This window comes from Heterodontus francisci, chromosome 7 (assembly GCF_036365525.1).
Source record: "Heterodontus francisci isolate sHetFra1 chromosome 7, sHetFra1.hap1, whole genome shotgun sequence".
Taxonomy (NCBI): Eukaryota; Metazoa; Chordata; class Chondrichthyes; order Heterodontiformes; family Heterodontidae; genus Heterodontus; species Heterodontus francisci.
The window spans coordinates 70374141-70394483 of NC_090377.1; the positions used below are offsets into that span (position 1 = coordinate 70374141).

The 20343-nt window shown below is 41.1% G+C and overlaps 1 protein-coding gene across 6 annotated transcripts in view; it reads right to left on the minus strand.

Moving 5' to 3' along the window:
* myo3b (myosin IIIB) overlaps nucleotides 1-20343 on the minus strand; it is a 756411-nt gene that overhangs the window by 455851 nt on the left and 280217 nt on the right. For all 6 annotated transcript variants that reach the window (XM_068035378.1, XM_068035376.1, XM_068035375.1 and 3 more), the window contains exons 16-19: nucleotides 18086-18200; nucleotides 12953-13079; nucleotides 6193-6403; nucleotides 3416-3563 (exon numbers count right to left, since the gene is read on the minus strand). In XM_068035378.1, the coding sequence (XP_067891479.1) occupies nucleotides 3416-3563; nucleotides 6193-6403; nucleotides 12953-13079; nucleotides 18086-18200 (601 nt within the window). The remainder of the gene's footprint in view (nucleotides 1-3415; nucleotides 3564-6192; nucleotides 6404-12952; nucleotides 13080-18085; nucleotides 18201-20343) is intronic.

Genomic DNA, 20343 nt, shown 5'->3' on the forward strand with positions numbered 1-20343 from the left:
CCTTCAACAGCACCTTCCAAACCTGCGACCTCTACCAAGAAGAACAAGGGCAGCAGACGCGTGGAAACACCACCACCTGCGATGTTCCCCTTCAAGTTTCACACCATCCTGACTTGGAAATATATCGCAGTTCTTTCATTGTTGCCGGGTCAAAATCCTGGAACTCATTCCTGAACAGCACCGTGGGCATACCTATGCCACATGGACTGCAGCAGTTCAAGAAGGTGGCTCACCACAACCTTCTCAAGGGCAGTTAGGAATTAGCAATAAATGCTGACCTTACCAGCAACGGCCACATCACATGAACAAATAAAAACAATGATCTGCTTGTTTCAAGAAAGAACTCATAATTTCTGTAAAGACAAACTTGTTTTCACATTATAATGCTATAACAGTACTTGTATTATGCCCATATTTTCCTGAACTAATGCATATTTCTACAACGATTCAAACTTGTTAAATAACTGGATTTCAAAGGAAACGACAAAAAAAAATGTAAGCCACCTATATAAGTAAAATCTTGGAAGCAATTTTCACATCACTACTGCCCCACTGGCATTTACAAAAAATGGGACAGTGGCAGACTTATTATTGTACTGCTGTCCATCCTAATTTTTAGCGAGATTCCATTCTGGTGGCAGGAATTCCAATCTCAGTGCTCAGTGAAGTTTCAGCACTGCAGCTGACCATTTCAGCTTAGGTTATTACAAATATCCTCTGGAATTTTTAGAGCAGTTTACATATATCTCAGCATTAAAGAACTTATCATCTTGTGGCATTCAGTTACCGAGATAGGAAGGAGAAAGGCAATGAAGAAATTTAGACCGGAGGATGATAATTTTAAATGTGAGGCATTGGGGAACTGGAAGCCAATGTAGATCAGTAAGGATAGGTGAGCAGAATTAGTGTTGGGGAAGATACAGGCAGCAGAGTTTTGGATGAGATAAAGTTTGCAAGAATGGAGAATGAGAAGCCAGCTAGGAGAGTATTGGAATAGTTTACTCTGGAGGTGTCAATGGGAAGGAAGAAGGTTTCAGTGACAGATGGGCTGAGGCAGAGACAGAGGGGAGAAATGTTAAAAGGTGGAATGAATTTTTTTTTTAAACTATGGAGAGGTTATGACATATGAACATTAGCTTAGATGCTGAGACTGTAAGCTAGCTGGCTGGCTCAGCTTGAGACATTGGTCAGGGAGGGAAATGGAGTCAGTGGCAAGGGTACGGAGTTGTGGCAGGACCAGGGATGATATTAGAAACATAGAAAATAGCAGGAGTAGACCATTCGGCCCTTCGAGCCTGCTCCACCATTCATCATGATCATGGCAGATCATCCAACTCAGTAACCTGTTCCCGCTTTCCCCCGATATCCTTTGATCCTTTTCGCCCCAAGAGCTATATCTAACTCCTTTTTGAAAACATACAATGTTTTGGCCTCAACTGCTTTCTGTGGTAGCGAATTCCACAGGCTCACATCTCTCTGGGTGAAGAAATTTCTCCTCATCTCAGTCCTGAAAGGTTTACCCCATATCCTTAGACTATGACCCCTGGTTCTGGACTCTCCCACCATCGGGAACATCCTTCCTGCCTCTACCCTGTCAAGTCCTGTTAGAATTTTATAGGTTTCTATGAGATCCCCCCTCATTCTTCTGAACTCCAGCGAATATAATCCTAACCGACTCAATCTCTCCTCATACGTCAGTCCCGCCATCCCAGGAATCAGTCTTGTAAACCTTTGCTGCACTCCCTCTATCACAAGAACATCCTTCCTCAGATAAGGAGACAAAAACCTCACACAATATTCCAGGTGTGGCCTCACCGAGGCCCTGTATAATTGCAGCAAGACATCCCTGCTCCTATACTCAAATCCTCTTGCTATGAAGGCCAACATACCATTTGCCCTTTTTACTGCCTGTTGCACCTGCATGCTTACCTTCAGTGACTGGTGTACGAGAACACCCAGGTCTCGTTGCAGATTCCCCTCTCTCAGTTTATAGCCATTCAGATAATAATCTGCCTTCCTGCTTTTGCTACCAAAGTAGATAACCTCATATTTATCCACATTATACTGCATCTGCCATGCATTAGCCCAATCACTCAACTTGTCCAAATCACCCTGAAGCCTCTCTGCATCCTCCTCACAACTCACCCTCCCACCCAGTTTTGTGTCATCTGCAAATTTGGAGATATTACATTTAGTTCCCCCATCTAAATCATTAATATATATTGTGAATAGCTGGGATCCTAGCACCGATCCCTGCGGTACCCCACTAGTCACTGCCTACCATTTGGAAAATGACCCGTTTATTCCAACTCTTTGTTTCCTGTCTGCCAACCAATTTTCTATCCATTGCAACACACTACCCCCAAACCCATTCGCTTTAATTTTACATGCTAATCTCTTAGGTGGGACTTTGTAGAAAGCCTTCTGAAAGTCCAAATAAACCACATCCACTGGCTCCCCCTCATCAACTCTACTAGTTACATCCTCGAAGAATTCCAGTAGATTTGTCAAGCATGATTTCCCTTTCGTAAATGCATGCTGACTCTGCCCGATTCTACCACTGTTCTCCAAGTGCTCTGCTATAAAATCTTTGATAGTGGACTCCAGATATTGTTTCAGTCTTCCCAATGTTTAACTGTAGGAAGCGGTTATTGGACAAGCAGTTTCACAACACAAAGGCAGTGAAAGAGTCAAAAGAGGCAGTGTAGAGGTAGAGCTGGATGTCGTTAGTGTACATGTGGAAGCTGATCTCATATCTGAGGAAGACAGCACGTTGATAAGAGAAAGGGACCAAGGACAGATCCTCAGGGGACTCCAGAAGTAATGGTGTGGGTGTGGGAAGAGAAGTCATAGCAGGTGATACTCTGGCTACGATTGGATAGGTAAGACTGGAACCAAGTGAGGGCAGCATCACTGTGTAGGACAATGAGGGAAAGGCATTGGACGAAGATGGTATTTTTGACCACATCAAATGCTGCACTGATGTCATGATATGTGAACAGTGCAGAAGGATCATGCAAGTTTGTACTATTTTCGTAGTCAGCTATGACAGTGCTTATCAACAACCCGCACCGCGCCCCCCCCCCCCTCACTGTTCTACCTTGCAGGAACATACGGCAATGGATGCTTAAGGACAAGAACTGCCCGGCTGCATTCTTGGTTCGTAACATCCTCCGCAACCCCACCATACGTGAACAGCTCAGGTACAATCACAGCCATGGGGCCACAAGCAAACATTAATGAGCAGACCACTGGGCTATTGAAGCAAAAATTCAGGTGTCTGGATAGGTCTGGGGCTCTTTAAAATATATCTCACATATAGGAAATATCCTGTTTTTATGATGAGGAAAATAAAAGAAAAAACTCTTTATACTGTAGCTTTGGAGACTTTGCACCACCTTCTAATTGTGTCTACCTGTTCAAGAGCGAAGATGTGTTGGTTGAAGTAAAATTGGATCTGTTCATTGGCAATGTTGATGCATAGTTGTTCAAAGGAGTTCTTCTTGAAGTTCTCAAAACCAAAGATGTCCAGAATCCCAACATTCATTCCACTTTCGGTATTGCTAATGAAAATTCAATTTCAACAATTATAAAGCAAAACCAAAAAAGAAAATTATCCAGCAAAGATCTTTATCATGGTTAGCAAGGAACATTGGACATTAGTAGATAAAAGTTATAAAAACAAGAAATGCTGGAAATACTCGGCAGGTCTGGCAGCATCTGTGGAGAGAGAAGCAGAGTTAACAAACAAAGAACAAAGAACAGCACAGCACAGGAACAGGCCATTCGGCCCTCAAAGCCTGCGCCGATCTTGATGCCTGTCTAAACTAAAACCTTCTGCACTTCCGGGGACCATATCCCTCTATTCCCATCCTATTCATGTATTTGTCAAGATGCCTCTTAAACGTCGCTATCGTACCTGCTTCCACCACCTCCCCCGGCAGCAAGTTCCAGGCACTCACCACCCTCTGTGTAAAGAACTTGCCTCGCACATCCCCTCTAAACTTTGCCCCTCGCACCTTAAACCTATGTCCCCTAGTAACTGACTCTTCCACCCTGGGAAAAAGCTTCTGACTATCCACTCTGTCCATGCCACTCATAACTTTGTAAACCTCTATCATGTTGCCTCTCCACCTCCGTCGTTCCAGTGAAAACAATCCGAGTTTATCCAACCTCTCCTCACAGCTAATGCCCTCTCGACCAGGCAACATCCTGGTAAACCTCTTCTGTACCCTCTTCAAAGCCTCCACGTCCTTCTGGTAGTGTGGCGACCAGAATTGCACGCAATATTCTAAGTGTGGCCTAACTAAGGTTCTGTACAGCTGCAGCATGACTTGCCAATTTTTATACTCTATGCCCCAACCGATGAAGGCAAGCATGCTGTATGCCTTCTTCACTACCTTATCCACCTGTGTTGCCACTTTCAGTGACCTGTGGACCTGTACGCCCAGATCTCTCTGCCTGTCAATACTCCTAAGGGTTCTGCCATTTACTGTATACTTCCCACCTGTATTAGATCTTCCAAAATGCATTACCTCACATTTGTCCGGATTAAACTCCATCTGCCATTTCTCCGCCCAAGTCTCCAACCGATCTATATCCTGCTGTATCCTCTGACAATCCTCATCACTATCCGCAACTCCACCAACCTTTGTATCGTCCACAAACTTACTAATCAGACCAGCTAAATTTTTTTCCAAATCATTTATATATACTACAAACAGCAAAGGTCCCAGCACTGATCTCTGTGGAACACCACTGGTCACAGCCCTCCATTCAGAAAAGCACCCTTCCACTGCTACCCTCTGACTTCTATGACCGAGCCAGTTCTGTATCCATTTTGCCAGCTGACCTCTGATCCCGTGTGACTCCATCTTTTGTACCAGTCTGCCATGAGGGACCTTGTCAAAGGCTTTACTAATGTCCATATAGACAACATCCACTGCCCTTCTTCATCAATCATCTTCGTCACTTACTCAAAAAACTCAATCAAGTTAGTGAGACACGACCTCCCCTTCACAAAACCATGCTGCCTCTCGCTAATAAGTTCATTTGTTTCCAAATGGGAGCAAATCCTGTCCCGAAGAATCCTCTCTAATAATTTACCTAGCACGGACGTAAGGATCATCGGCCTATAATTTCCTGGATTATCCTTGCTACCCTTTTTAAACAAAGGAACAACTCTGGCTATTCTCCAGTCCTCTGGGACCTCACCTTAACGTTTCAGGTCAGTAACCCTTCATCAGAACTGGCAGAGCCAGATAAAAGTTATGTTCACCTTCACATTCTTGATTATCAGCAACGTGAATTTTTTGTGCGGCTGCAAAATATTCAGTGATGGTCTTATCCATCCACTTGTCGGCATGCAATTAAAAAACGCAAGCTCACATCTTGGGAAATAAAATCATGGTAGGTACTGGGTTTTCTCAAAAATAATGTTGCTATCACTCAGTAATTTATATTAAGATTGTCTGTCTAAGCCAGCAGCTGTGAGACATGCAAGTGTCGACTGCTGACAACTTTGCTCCTATATTCCCTTCTCTCCTGTGGGAAGGCAACTTGCTTCCACTAAGCATCTCCCCATAGTGATATGGCCGAAGCTGGAAATTCAGTGGAATGGGAATAAAAATCACCTTGCACCTTGTTTGGTTCTTCTGAACCTTGCGTCACTGTGCTACCCAGTCACAATCATGAAAGTAAGAAAAAATTTGAAAACTTTTTAAATGTATTAAAATGTTGTGTAGAGCTCACAACAATCTATGTTGCCCTAAAGTTTATTAGTGTATTGCCAAGCTGCACAGCATTCATGTAAATATAGATTTATTGCATATCCTAACAGGTAGAAGTCCAGAATAACTATTTGCTTCAGTAATGGGATTGCAACTAATTATTCTACTATATATATATTTATATATATACAGCACAAATAAAATTAAAGTAATATAATCTTTATGACAAAATATGCATATCCAAGTGAGAAAAGACTTGGCAGGCACAAGATGAAATGACATAAATCTTTACAAATGTATATTTTTTGTGTTTCTTGACCATGATATCATCATGTCAAGATTAATGAACAGCTTCTCTCCACCTCCAAACAAAGACATTTTCCCAAATATTTTTGTGTGATGACGGTACCCTTTGAAGTAGTTTGACAATTTTGTTCACAGCTTTTAGAATCGATTCACCTACCATACACTTTTATCAGACTGGAGAAGTGTATTGATGCGGTTTACAATCCAACTGAATAATCTCCCATACAAGGCCTTTGACATGGCATCTCGAACATCAGATGCCTCATCTACTGTATTTGTACGAATTATAGTTTCTCCCCGTGTCACAACACAATGAGAAGTAAGTGCTTCCTGAAACTCTTCAGAACCAATACTCAGCAGAGTTGAAGCTGAAAAAAAAGCATTTTTGAAGAATTAACTTTTAAGCAAACTGATTAACTGCATAAGAATGCAGGTGTAGTTGACAACTACAAATTGTATTTTTACAATGAAATAATGCAATCTGAATACATGACTTTGATGCTCCACAAACCACTGACCACCTCTAGGCGCTTACCCATTGTCTCTCGAGACAAGGAAGCCAAAGAAGATAGGTATGAAGGTTTAAGCAATTTGCACCAATGAAATTAATAATTACTCCATCAAAATTACTAGATGTCCATTCCATTCACAGTACTTACTCTGGGGTCTTTGGTACAATTATGATTTACGCCAGTTACCCAAAAGTCATATTATTACCCACAAAAACCAATATTGTACACAGATAAAAGCAAAAGGTAATGTACAGCATAGCTGTTCCAATTGTAAAATAGAATTTGGCAATTAAGACTGAAAGCAAAGTCTATATTTTCTGCTGGACAATGATCTTCATCAGAAGTGTGTTGGGCAAGCCTTCTGTCTGCCCAACACTACTACCACTAACCCCCACCATTGGTTCTAGGACTTAGGCAAGCTCCAGACTTTGGATACATCTTTCACTGGGAGCTAGCTTAAGGGCCTCCAGCAGCTTAAATGAGCCACAACAAAGAATTTCATTTTGAGGCAGGGCATAAATTCCCTAATCTGAAAATGCCAGAGAGGATTACTTCATACATAGATACTCGATTCTTCCTGCTCCAGTTCTGGACATTGCACCTTCGAAAAGATTTATTAACCCGAGAAGGAGTGGAGCACAGATTCACCAAAATGTTACTACGGATCCAATGGTTCATTTATGAGGAGATATTACATAAAATAGACTTAAATTCCTTGGAATATAGAAGGTTAAAGGGTGAATTGATTGAGGTTTTTAGGATTTTGAAAGAAATTGATCGGGTAGACAGAGAGAAACATTTTCCACTGGTGAAGGAGTCCAGGACAAGGGAACATAATCTTAAAATCAGAGTCAGGCCATTCAGGAGAGAAGTTAGAAAACATTTCTTCATTCAAAAAGTGGTGGAAATGTGGAACTCTCTCCCACATAAAATAGTTGATGCTAGCTCAATCAACAATTTTAAATCTGACATTGATAGATTTTTGCTAGACAAGGGTGTAAAAGGATATGCAGCAAAGGCAGGTGGATGCAGTTAAGATGCAGATCAGCCATGATCTCAATGAATGGTGGTACAGGCTCGAGAGGCTGAATGGCCTACTCTTGTTCCTATGTTGCTTTAAAAGCACGATGCTCACAAAGCATCAAACACTGGTGCAGGAATGAGGTCACATCAGAAAGAGGTTAGAAAACGTGGCACCCAATTTCAACTCAACTCACTGGGTGGGATTGATGCAGGTAAACTATTAAAACAGCAACCTATTCCCCAACCCCCATTTCAGCCACCTCTACTTTACTTGGAAGCTAACTGTTGCCAAACACACTTGCCAGAAAAAAAACTGGTGCCTCATTACTAAATGTTAATCAGGGTCCCATGATATAATTAGGACCCCACTGCAATTTTAAACCAGCCCAAAACCAGAGTTAAATCTTGCAGGATAGGCTTCACAACTTGACTAACATGACTGGCAGCAGTTTTTAAAGGGGCACTCATTTCCAATCAAAGTGATCTGTGCGCTATTGTGATTAGTGGATTGCTAAGATAGTTCTGATCACATGATTGCTTATTTCTGTTTCTTTCCCTTTATTCTGATTAAGCAGTCAGTGCTCATCATGTGTCCTAGTTTTGCTACGTAACTTAAGATTGGCAAATATATGAGGGGAAAGGAACAGCCTTAGCAATTAAGACAAGCAACAGATGTATTTGTTAGGGAACAGCAGTTGAGGTGGGTTGCTCATAGAAGGCCATACCCAGCCACAGGGTCTAGAGGCCAAGAGTCAGTTTCCTGAATAGCTCTGAGGAACACTGCATCAGGAGGTGTGTTTCATCAAGTAAGCTGTAGCTGATCAATGTAGTCTCCTGAAGTGTGCGCTGCTGCCTGCTGGACCAAGCAGCTATCAAAGTCACCAATGTCATTAACTTTTTCGCCTTAAATCCCTTCCAGACATGTTACTGGGGATATTAGCTGCTTCTCGCCAAGGTGGTGCCCAGAGCATGAACAGCTGTTTAAGCTCCACAAAAGTTGCAAAGGTCATGAACATTAACTCCTGTTGAGAGGACCCAGATACAGTGGCCATATTCTCCAGGAGAGACTGCAGTGCTGATGCATGCAAGGTGACACCACACAGGCTGGATGCGACACTTCCATACTTTCAGGCATTGCGCTGAAACTCTTTGGCAAGCCTTTCAATGCAGTCCCCCGACATAAGATAAGTGTTTCAGAGGGTCCAGCAGGTAATTGCTATCAGGGAACAGGCAGCCTGAAGCAGGGAAGGCCCAAAGGTTTCTTGCAGGGCCAGAAAAAGCATTCCTGAATATAGAAAGTTTTTGAGGGGGAATGAAAAAAAAAATAAGGGAAGCAAAGACAGAGTGTCAGAGAAAACTGGCAGCTTACTTAAAAGGGAATCAAAAAGTCTTCTATAGGCATATAAATACTAAAAAGATGGTAAAAGGAAGAGTGGGGCCAATTAGGGACATAAAGAGGATTTACGCACGGAGGTAGAGGGCATGGCTGAGGTACTAAATAAGTACATTGCGTTTCCTACATTACAACAGTGACTCCACTACAAAACTACTTAATTAGCTGTAAAGCAGTTTGAGACGTCTGATGGTCATGAAAAACGCAATATAAATGCAAGTCTTTTTTTTTCTTTTCTTCTTCTGTCCTTATGAAGGAAGATGATGTTGCCAAAGTCACAGTGACAGAGGAGGTAGCTGAGAAAGCAGATGGGCTGAAAATTGATATAAAGAGGAGGTATTAGAAAGACTGGCTGTATTTAAAGTTGGTAAGTCACCGAGACCAGATGAGATGCATCTGAGGATACTGAGGGAAGTAAGGATACAAACTGCAGAGGCACTGGCCATAATCTTCCAATCCTCGTTAGATACAGGGGTGATGCCAGAGGACTGGAGAATTGTAAATGATACACCCTTGTTCAAAAAAAGGTGCAAGGATAAACCCAGTAATTACAGGCCAGTCAGTTTAGACTCAATGGTGGGAAAGATTTTAGAAACGGTAGTCTGGGACAAAATTAACAGTCATTAAGTAATTAGGGAAAGCCAGCATGGATTTGTTAAAGGAAAATCGTGCTTAACTAACTTGATTGAGTTTTTTGATGAGATAACTGTGACGGTTGATTAGAGTATCACAGTTGATATGGTGTACATGGATATCCAAGAGGCATTTGATAAAGTGCCACATAACAGGCTTTTCATCAAAATTATAGTTAATGGAATAAAAGGGACAGTGGCAGCATGGATACAAAGTTGGCTGACTGACAGGAAACAGAGAGTAGGGTGAACTCTTGTTTTTTGGACTGGAGGAAGGTATATAGTGGGTTCCCCAGGAGTTGGTATTAGGACAAGTGCTTTTCTTAATCTATATAAATGACACAGACTTGGGTGTGCAGGGAACAATTTCAAAATTTGCAGAGGACACAAAACTTGAAAGTATTATGAACTGGGAGAGGATAGTGATAGACTTCAAGAGGACCTAGACAGACTGGTAGAATGGGCGGACGTAGCAGGTGACATTTATTGCAGATATGTGTGAAGTGATACATTTTGGAAGGAAAAAGGAAGAGAGGCAATATAAAATAAATGATACAATTCTAAAGGGGGTGCAGGAGCAAAGGGACCTGTGGGTATATGTGCACAAATCACTGAAGGTGGCAGAGCAGGTTGAGAAAGTGGTTAATCAGGCATACAGGATCCTGGGCTTTATAAACAGAGTCATAGAGTACAAAAGCAAGGAAATTATGATGAACCTTTTTAAAAACACTGGTTCAGCGTCAAGTGAAATGTTGTGTCCAAATCTGGGTACTGCACCATACAAAGGATGTGAAGGCATTAGAGAGGGTGCAGAAATGATTTACGAGAATGGTTCCAGAGACTTCAGTTACATGGATAGATTGGAGGAACTAAGGCTGTTCTCATTACAGAAGGTTGAGAGGAGATTTGATAGAGGTGTTCAAAATCATGAGGGGTTTGGACAGAGTAGATAGAGAGAAACTATTTCCATTGGTGAAAAGGTCAAGAACCAGAGGACATGATTTAAAATGAATGGCAGAAGAACCAAAGGTGACATGAGGAAAAACCTTTTTACACAGTGAGTGGTTAGGATCTGGAATGCACTACCTGAGAGTGTGATGGAGGCAGATTCAATCATAGCTTTCAAAAGTGAATTGGATAATTATCTGGAGTAAAAATTTGGAGGTCTATGGGGAAAAGGTGGGGGAGTGGGCCTATCTCAGTTGCTCCTACAGAGAGCTGGCTTGAACACGATGGGCTGAATGACCTTCTTCTATGCTGTAACCATTCTATGATTCTAAGGAAACTACAAATATATTTTAAAAATTTACATTCTTCTGAAACAACTCCCAGCAGCTTTGGCTTGGTGGAGAAGCCACCTCTACACCTTGGCTCAGGGCTCAGAAGGAAATAGCAGTTTGACCTCAATGACATTATTGGAGCTCGATGCATATTTGAAGAATGACCCCACTGGCTTCTGATGGATGTTCTTGCCATGCAGTCAGCTCGACATGGGCAGCTAACAGAGGGCTGTGGATACTCAGTCATTGAGTAACATTCAGGACAGAAATTGCTAACTTTTTGCATTCACAGGAAGTCTAAAAACTAAAGGCTGTCACTCTGACTTTGTCCCCATTCAGTTATTCACCAGTAGGCCACTCAGTAAAAGTGGCTTCATATCCTCCCAACTTAGGTTGTAGGTTTAAATACCAAATCTCATGCTATTCTGAAAAGGTATATGGGATATTCTGGCGTAATGAGCCTGGGATGAAATAATTGACTCTGAATGTATCAATTAAAATAGACGATGAGTGCAACATTCCACAAATGGGCAGCGCAGTGGTTAGCACCGCAGCCTCACAGCTCCAGCGACCCGGGTTCAATTCTGGGTACTGCCTGTGTGGAGTTTGCAAGTTCTCCCTGTGTCTGCGTGGGTTTTCGCCGGGTGCTCCGGTTTCCTCCCACCACCAAAGACTTGCAGGTTGATAGGTAAATTGGCCATTATAAATTGCCCCTAGTATAGGTAGGTGGTCGGGGAATATAGGGACAGGTGGGGATGTGGTAGGAATATGGGATTAGTGTAGGATTAGTATAAATGGGTGGTTGATGGTCAGCACAGACTCGGTGGGCCAAAGGGCCTGTTTCAGGGCTGTATCTCTAAATAAAATAAAATGTTTTAAAATGGGCTTGTCTGACTTTATTACACATCTTCAATGCCTATAGCCTTTGTTTTTTTTTAATCTGTCCAAATTCAATTTGTTTTAATAGACAACATTTTTGGGATAGTAGGGTGTAGCTTGTAAGGTACTGCAAGGTTCAATGTTTGGGCCTCAACTGTTAACAATCTATATTAATGACATAGATGAGGGCGTCAAGTGTAACGTATCCAACTTTGCTTGGATATGTCCCCATCAGCTTCTAATGGTACAAAGCTAGGTGGAAAGTAAGTTGTGAGGAGGATGCAAAGAGGCTGGAAAGGGATGTAGACAGGTTAAGTGAGTGGGAAAGAACATAAAAGATGAAATATAAATGCAGAAAATGTGAAGTTTTCCACTTTGGTAGGAAACATAGTAAATCAGAATATATTTTAAATGGTAAGAGAGATGTTGATATTCAGAGGGATCTGGGTGTCCTTGTACACAAATTGCAGAAAGTTACCATGCAAGTACAGCAAATAGTTAGGAAGGCAAATGGTATGTTCGCCTTTATTACAAAGGAATTGGAGTACAAGAGTAAAGAAGCCTGAATTCAATTATTTAGGGACTTGGTGAGACCACAACCAGAGTACCATGTACAGTTTTGATCTCCTTACCTAAGGAAGGATATACTTGCCATAGAGGAAATGGTTCACTGGACATATTCCCTAGAGTTTAGAAGAATGAGAGGTGATCTCATTGAAACAAAATTTTTTTTAAGAGGCTTGACAGGCTAGATACTGGCAAGATGTATCCTCTGATGAGGCAGTCTGGAACTAGGGGTCATAGTCTCAGAATAAGGAGTAAGTCACAAAGGACTGAGTTGAGGAGAAATTTCTTCACTCAAATGTTTGTAAATCGTTGGAATTCTCTACTCCAGAGGACTGTGGATACTCAGATATTGAGTACATTCAAGACAGAAATTGCTAACCTTTTGGATACTAAGGGGAACTAAAGGATATGGGGACAGTGCGGCAAGATGGAATTGAGGTCGATGATCAGCCATGATTTAATTGAATGGCGAAGCTGGCTCAAAGGGCTCAATGGCAGACTCCTGCTCCTATTTATTATGCTATTGTGTTCTTAAGTATAGTTCATTACAAACCCTGTGAAATAAAAGATCAAAAATCCCAAATGTGTTACAATTAATTTGCTGATATTGGTACATTGAAAAAAACCTTACTATTTTCTAAAGGTTCTCCATCTGGAATTTCACTTTTATCCATCTGATGTTTTGAGGCAATTGGTGCGAACTCAATATTTCCAGTATTCAGGATCGCAGCAAGAACTCTGTATACTGACCGAACTTCCTGAAAAGTAATTCAGGTATGTAAAATGAAATGAGCCTTATTTATATATTTTAAAAGCTTCCTGATTCAATAAATACATCGTAATGCAATTGAATACCCAAAATCTCCTAAAGAAGCTTTCCACACAGATGAATATATAACAGAGCTGCTTATTTATAATAAGAAATGAAATGAGGTGGATTTTCCTTTTGGCAGTAAGTGCACTCCTTCAATTTGAATACATTTACTGCTAGAAACTGTAATAATTTGGATTATTTTGCAAATCCCAGTATTCATGTTCACAGCAAAATGTAGCTTCTAGAAAAAGTTCCCCATGATTTGAAGCTCGCATCTTATATGTTCTATGAATGGGAATAGCATGCCTGAGGATTAACAATACCCTTTTATTAAGATATTTTGAACTGGACATTGCACTTGCAATCCAATGTCTGATCTTATTTCCAAAAGGAGGGAACCACTATGCTGTCAGACCATAATGTTATGGCTAATAATAATATTCTATATTACTTATAAAATATTTAATTACACAGAAGCAAAAGGGACATAATACATAATTATCAATATTATTTCGGAGTTAGACAATGTTTTAATCTCCTAAAAAAAATAATGAAGTGTCTGAAGCAAACTTTGCATACATCCAACATTTCAATGCTAAGAGAGATTTTCGGATGCAATTTTCATGTTTTGACTTCCTTCTGTAAGACTGGTTATGCTGGATAGCACCCTCAGAAATACGTCAGTATTTATGTATTGATTTAAATTACAAACTACAACTAAAGATAGGATTAACTGATGTCCTCATTGTGAAGATGCCCCCCGGTAGCAGCAATCATAATATGATTGAATTTTACATCCAGTTTGAGGGAGAGAAGAATGGGTCCAAGACTAGTATTTTAAACTTAAATAAGGGCAATTATGAGGGCATGAAAGCAGAGCGAGCTAAAGTGAACTGGCAAATTAGGTTAAGGGATAGGTCAATAGAGATGCAGTGGCAGACATTTAGGGGATATTTCAGAATACACAGAATAGATACATTTCAATGAGAAAGAAAAATTCCAAGGGGAGGACCCAACATCCGTGGTTAAGTAAAAAAGTTAAAGATAGTATCAAATTTAAAGAGAAAGCACATAATTATGCAAAGAGGGGTTGCAGGTCAGAAGACTGGACTGAATATAAAAAACAGCAAAGAATGACTAAAAGATTGATATGGAGATAAAATTTAGAGTACGAGAGAAAGCTAGCTAGAAATATAAAAACAGATAGTAAGAGTTTCTATAAATATTTTAAAAAGAAAAGAATTAACAAAGTGAGCGTTGGTCCTGTAGAAAGTGAGTCTGGGGAATTAATAATGGATAATAAGGAGATGGCAGATGAATTGAACAGGTTTTTTGCATCAGTCTTCACCATACAGGACACACGTAACATCCCAGAAATAGCTTTAAATCAGGAAATGGAAGGGAGGGAGGATCTCAAGAGAATTACAATCACCAAGGAAGTGGTACTGAGCAAATTGTTGGAGCTGCGGGCTGTCAAGTCCCTGGGTTCTGATGAACTTCATCCCAGGGTCCTAAAAGAAATGGTTAGGGAGATAGTTGATGCATTGGTTTTAATTTTCCAAAATTTCCTAGATGTGGAGAAGGTTCCATTACATTGGAAAATAGCCATTGTAACTCCTTTATTCAAAAAATGAGGGAGACAGAAAGCAGGAAACTATAGGCCAGTTAGCTTAACATCTGTCATAGGGAAAATGTTAGAAGCTATTATTAAAGACGTTATAGCAGGGGACTTGTTTTCACCCACCGGCAGGAGTATTAATTTCAGCCTATGGTTGCTAAATTTACTGATGACACAAAGATAGGTGGGAAAGTAAGTTGTGAGAGGACATAAGGAGGCTACAAAGGGATTTAGATAGGTTAAGTGAGTGGGCAAAGACCTGGCAAATGGAGTATAATGTGGGAAAATGTGAAATTGTTCATTTTGGAAGGAAGAATAAAAAAGAAGCCTATTATCTAAATGGTGAGAGATTGCAGAGCTCTGACATGCAGCAGGATCTGGGTGTCCTAGTGCATGAATCACAAAAGATTAGTATACAGGTTTCGCAAGTAATTAGGAAAGTTAATAGAATGTTATAGTTAATTGCGAGGGGAATTGAATACAAAAGTAGGGAGGTTATGCTTCAATTATACAAGGCATTGGTGAGACCACATCTGGAGTACTGTGTACAGTATTGGTCTCCTTATTTAAGGAAGGATGTAAGTGCGTTGGAAGCAGTTCAGAGAAGGTTTACTAGACTAATACCTGGAACGGGTGGGTTGTCTTATGAGGCAAGGTCGGACAGGGTAGGCTTGTATCTGCTGAACTTTAGAAGAATAAGAGGCAACATGATTGAAACATATAACATCCTGAGGGGTCTTGGCAGGGTGGAAAGGACGTTTCCCCTTGTGGGAGAATCTAGAACTCAGGGTCACTGTTTAAAAATAAGTGGTCTCCCATTTAAGACAGAGATGAGGAGAATTTTTTCTATCAAAGGGTCATGAGTCTTTGGAACTCTCTTCCTTAAAAGGCAGTGGAAGCAGAGTCTTTAAATATTTTTAGGGAAGAAGTAGATAGATTCTTGATAAGCAAGGGGATGAAAGGTTATTGGGGGTAGGCGGGAATGTGGAGTCGAGGATACAATCAGATCAGCCATGATCTTATTGAATGGTGGAGCAGGCTTGAGGGGCCGAGTGGCCAACTCCTGCTTCTAATTCGTATGTTTGTATGTTAGTATGTACATCCTCACACAAAGAAGAATTTCAGAAAGCAGCTTCATTTTAAACTCTCAAAAAATCACCCTACATAAAATTTCCTATGAAAATGTAATTCAGAAAAATTTTTAGTTTGAAGCAAGATGGATCTCTGCTTTCATTACTATAAAACTGGCTGGTAACACCAATGTCCTGCTGGCGGTAAAGGTTATAATTGTTTAGGGTGGAATTATTCCTACATTTCAAATTCTTCAGTTTTTCAGGACATTGACAATAAAAACAACCAGAGATTGTCCTTAACATCATCCTTTACTCGCTATCTATAAATAGGCCTCTTCCTACGAACAAGTGAAAGGATTTTCAACTTCCTTTCCTCAACTGAACAATGGGCAACTGGCAGAGGAATATCTGGTGGGGACCTTGTACACCCATTTGGTTACCTGAATCAATTTTGAGGCATATCTTTAATTGGGTGCCCAGCACTTCTGTCGAAAAATAGGCAGTAGAGGATACAAATCGAGGTCTTAAACCTGTTGTAGGATTCATTTGCAAATTTCATGCAGAAATGGGCACAGCATGCAAGGCACATGTCAGTCTCATTTTGTCCAGGCAAAGAGAGGCCTAACCAGTGGTCCTTTAATGATTAGTGGTGGTTGTGCACAGCTGCTAAACTATCAGACTGCTTATCTGAATCCTTTACTGGATAAGCAGCAATTTCCTCGAATTAAATATTGGGCAGGACTTTAGTCATCGTTTTCGGTCCCCGCTCCAAACTCCATTCCCTAGCTACCAACTCCATCCCCCCCACTGGCGACAGTCTGAGATTAAGCCAGTTTATTCACAACCTTGGTGTCACAATTGACCCAGAGAAGTGCTTCCAACCTCATATTCGCACCATCAATAAGACCTATTTCCATCGCCCGACCTCACTCCTGTTTTAGCTCATCTGCTGCTGAAACCATCAGTCATAACTTTGTTATCTCTAGAATTGACTATTGCAATGCACTCCTGGCTGGTCTCCCATCTTCTACCCTCCGTAAACTTGAGGTCATCCAAAACTCTGCTGCCCCTGTCCTTAGGCATACCAGGTTCCGTTTACTTATTACCCCTGTGCTCACTGACCTACATTAACACCTGGTCAAGCAACACTTCAATTTTAAAATTCTCATCCTCGTTTTCAAAACCCTTCGTGGCCTTGCTCCTCCCTATCTCTAATCTCCTCCAATCCCGTAATCCTCCAAGATATCTGCGCTCCTCTAATTCTGCCCTCTTGAGCATCCCCGATTTTAATCGCCCCACCACTGGTGACTGCTCTTTCAGTTGCCTAGTCCCTAAGCTCTGGAATCCCTACATCTCTCCACCTCACTTTCTTCCTTTAAGACACTCCTTAAAACCTACCTCTTTGATCATCTGACCTGCTATCTCCTTATGTGACTCAGTGTCATATTTTTGTTTTATAATGCTCCTGTGAAGTGCCTTGGGACATTTTATTACATTAAAGATGCAAAATAATATAAATTGTTGTTGTCTTCTCCAAAAAGGTAAGTTTTTTTTAATAGATTTCTGTGGGGTCAAGAAGAGCAGGAATGTTGATTAACTCACCTGTTCTCTCCACAGATGCTGAGCGAATTGAATATTTCCAGCAGTTCCTGTTGTTCAGATTACCAGCATCAATAACAAGTTGTATTTATTTAGTGCCTTTACTGTGAGAGCTACAGTTTTTTTTGGTTTATAGCACCTCAGTCTGTCATCACTGTCCCTAATGCCAACCTGCTTTTACGCTAACAAGTATGGAAAATGCATTTTTAAAAAGTCATATATAATCTTAGGTCACCATCAAATGTCTTAAAATGCATCAGCAGCTTAATCTTAGAAATTTCAGCTGAATCAAATAGCATTTATTATTCCATATAATTGAATCCAATTTAAGTTTTGTACTGTGGTTCGTGAAAATCAGATTAGAATGACAGCATTATTTTCATTTACATCTCTCCACTTCAGTCAAGAAAACTTCATCTTTATTGTTTAGCAGGATTAAAAAATTGAGCACACCAAGCACAGAATTAGGGACAATTACCTAGTTCACTGCTCCCTTCAAGTTTCATGAATTCCCAGGAGGTGTACCGTGTACCTCAAATACAATTAATGAGCTCTTACCTTTCAAACATGTGATACATATATAATTTAGTGAGCTGTTCATGTCAAAGCATAAATTGAAATAATGTAACGATATACTGGGCTGGCTTTAGTTTTACCCACCTCATCAGTGAATCCAATGATTCTGAAACAATGCTGAATAGCTTCAAATTGCTCTCTGTATGAGCTGTTGGTTAAGATGTCCTGCATAATCTTGTCTTTTTCATTATCAATATACCTATTTAAGCACAAAAGAACCATGCTAGCACAGGATGTTAATTTTGAAAATATCCAAATCTTAGAATGCAACTAAAGATTCAGAGCAAAGCAAATAATTAGACAGTTCTCCTTTAGTTTAGTGATACAGCACTGAAACAGGCCCTTCGGCCCACCGAGTCTGTGCCGACCATCAACCACCCATTTATACTAATCCTACACTAATCCCATATTCCTACCACATCCCCACCTGTCCCTATATTTCTCTACCACCTACCTATACTAGGGGCAATTTATAATGGCCAATTTACCTACCAACCTGCAAGTCTTTTGGCTTGTGGGAGGAAACCGGAGCACCCGGGGGAAACCCACGCAGACACAGGGAGAACTTGCAAACTCCACACAGGCAGTACCCAGAATTGAACCCAGGTCGCTGGAGCTGTGAGGCTGCAGTGCAAACCACTGCGCCACTGTGCCGCCTCCTTGTCTCGAGAGACAATGGGTTCTCTTTTATACCAATGGATACTGTACAGCTAATTTCAAAGGAGTATACCTGACTTTCATTTACCAAAACATTTAGTGAATACATTACAGGGCGTTGGATGACAGTTGTGCAATCAATGCAGAAGGAGCACAGAATTACAAGAGTATGCCATGCACTACATTCCTACTGGACTGCAATTCAACACCAGTCTACATTCTGCGCTGGTATACTTGCATTTATTTTGCACCTTACTTCATTAACGCCTGAAATTTAATGGAAAAATATTTAAATGAAGACCAAGTACAATTCTGTGGTACTTGCATCAGATTTGCTCTTTTTGCCTTTGAATTGGGAACATACTGTTATGACAAAGTGAGAAAGGTGTCTAGGGGTCCCTCTCAGCCTTCACCTAGTCTTACTGTAACAGGATTTAATTTCAAACACACCGTGTTTTTATCTCCCCCTTGGTGAATCCTTGTTCACCGCTTTCCAATTATAAGGCAAAGAAACCAGCACAAACAGGCATTCTTAGGTTTAAAGAAGAAAAGTTGAAATTTATTAAACTTGAACTCTAAATCGGTTAACGCCTACGGATACACGACATGCCCACGCTAACATGTTTACGCGATACACACAGATAGAGACAGAAAAGAGCAGAAGAAAAATAAAGTGCAAAAGTTTAAGGCAATATCTGAAGAATTTTTGTTACGGTTCTTCAAGCTCACTGCACAGTCCTTGATTGTACGTAGATCTTGCTTTTCGTTGGGGCCCAGTATTCTTCTTAAACCTTGTTTGCTACAGGAGACTTTTCTCTCTTGGGGTTCATGTGTCTTCAGTGGATTCAGTACTCCTCAGCATCTCGACGTTCCTGCTCTCTTGCCACTGTCCCAGGCTTGACTCCCTCTTAGATAAGCATATAGCTCCCTTTTGTGCCTCTCTTGGCATCCTCTGAAAGACTGATCAAGGCACTCGGCACTGGTTCATTATGAGCAGCAATCCGAAATGCTCCATTCTACTTTTTCTTTTCTAGATATTAAAGATACCAAGGGATATGGGAACAGTGTGGGAAAATGGCTTTGAGATAGAAGATCAGCCATGTTCTAGTTGAATGGCGGAACAGGCTCGAAGGGCCAAAAGGCCTACTCCTGCCTCTATTTCCCATGTTCTTACGTTCCTCACCTATCGTCCCACCCAGTGTATCTGCTGGGGGCTAATCTTGCCACTCTTCTTCCTGTCCAACTAACCCCTCCCACTGCTGACCCTGTGGACGATGAAAGCCCATCATCCCTCTTTGCATTTCCTTTCAGAATGTCTATTCGCTTATGAACAAGGTCCCTGCCATCCATGAACGTATTGTGGATGGCCTTAATGGAAACCTAGCTGATGAAGCTTCCCCACCTGGCTATACCTTCCACCACTTGCCCCGTCATGACTGTTGTAGTGCCGGTATGGCACTTATCACCAGATCACACCTTGGCCTGACCCACTAATCCTCTGGCACTTTTTCCTCCTTTAAGCATCTCAGTTTATTACACCACTCTCAACTCTCATTCAAAATACTTGCTCTTTACCGCCGTCCCAAGTACAACGCCAATTTTTCCACCGAGATATCTGAACTGCTTTCCTCCCCGAGTCTCTGCACTGAACGACTTCTCATCCTCGGTGATTTCGACTTCCATCT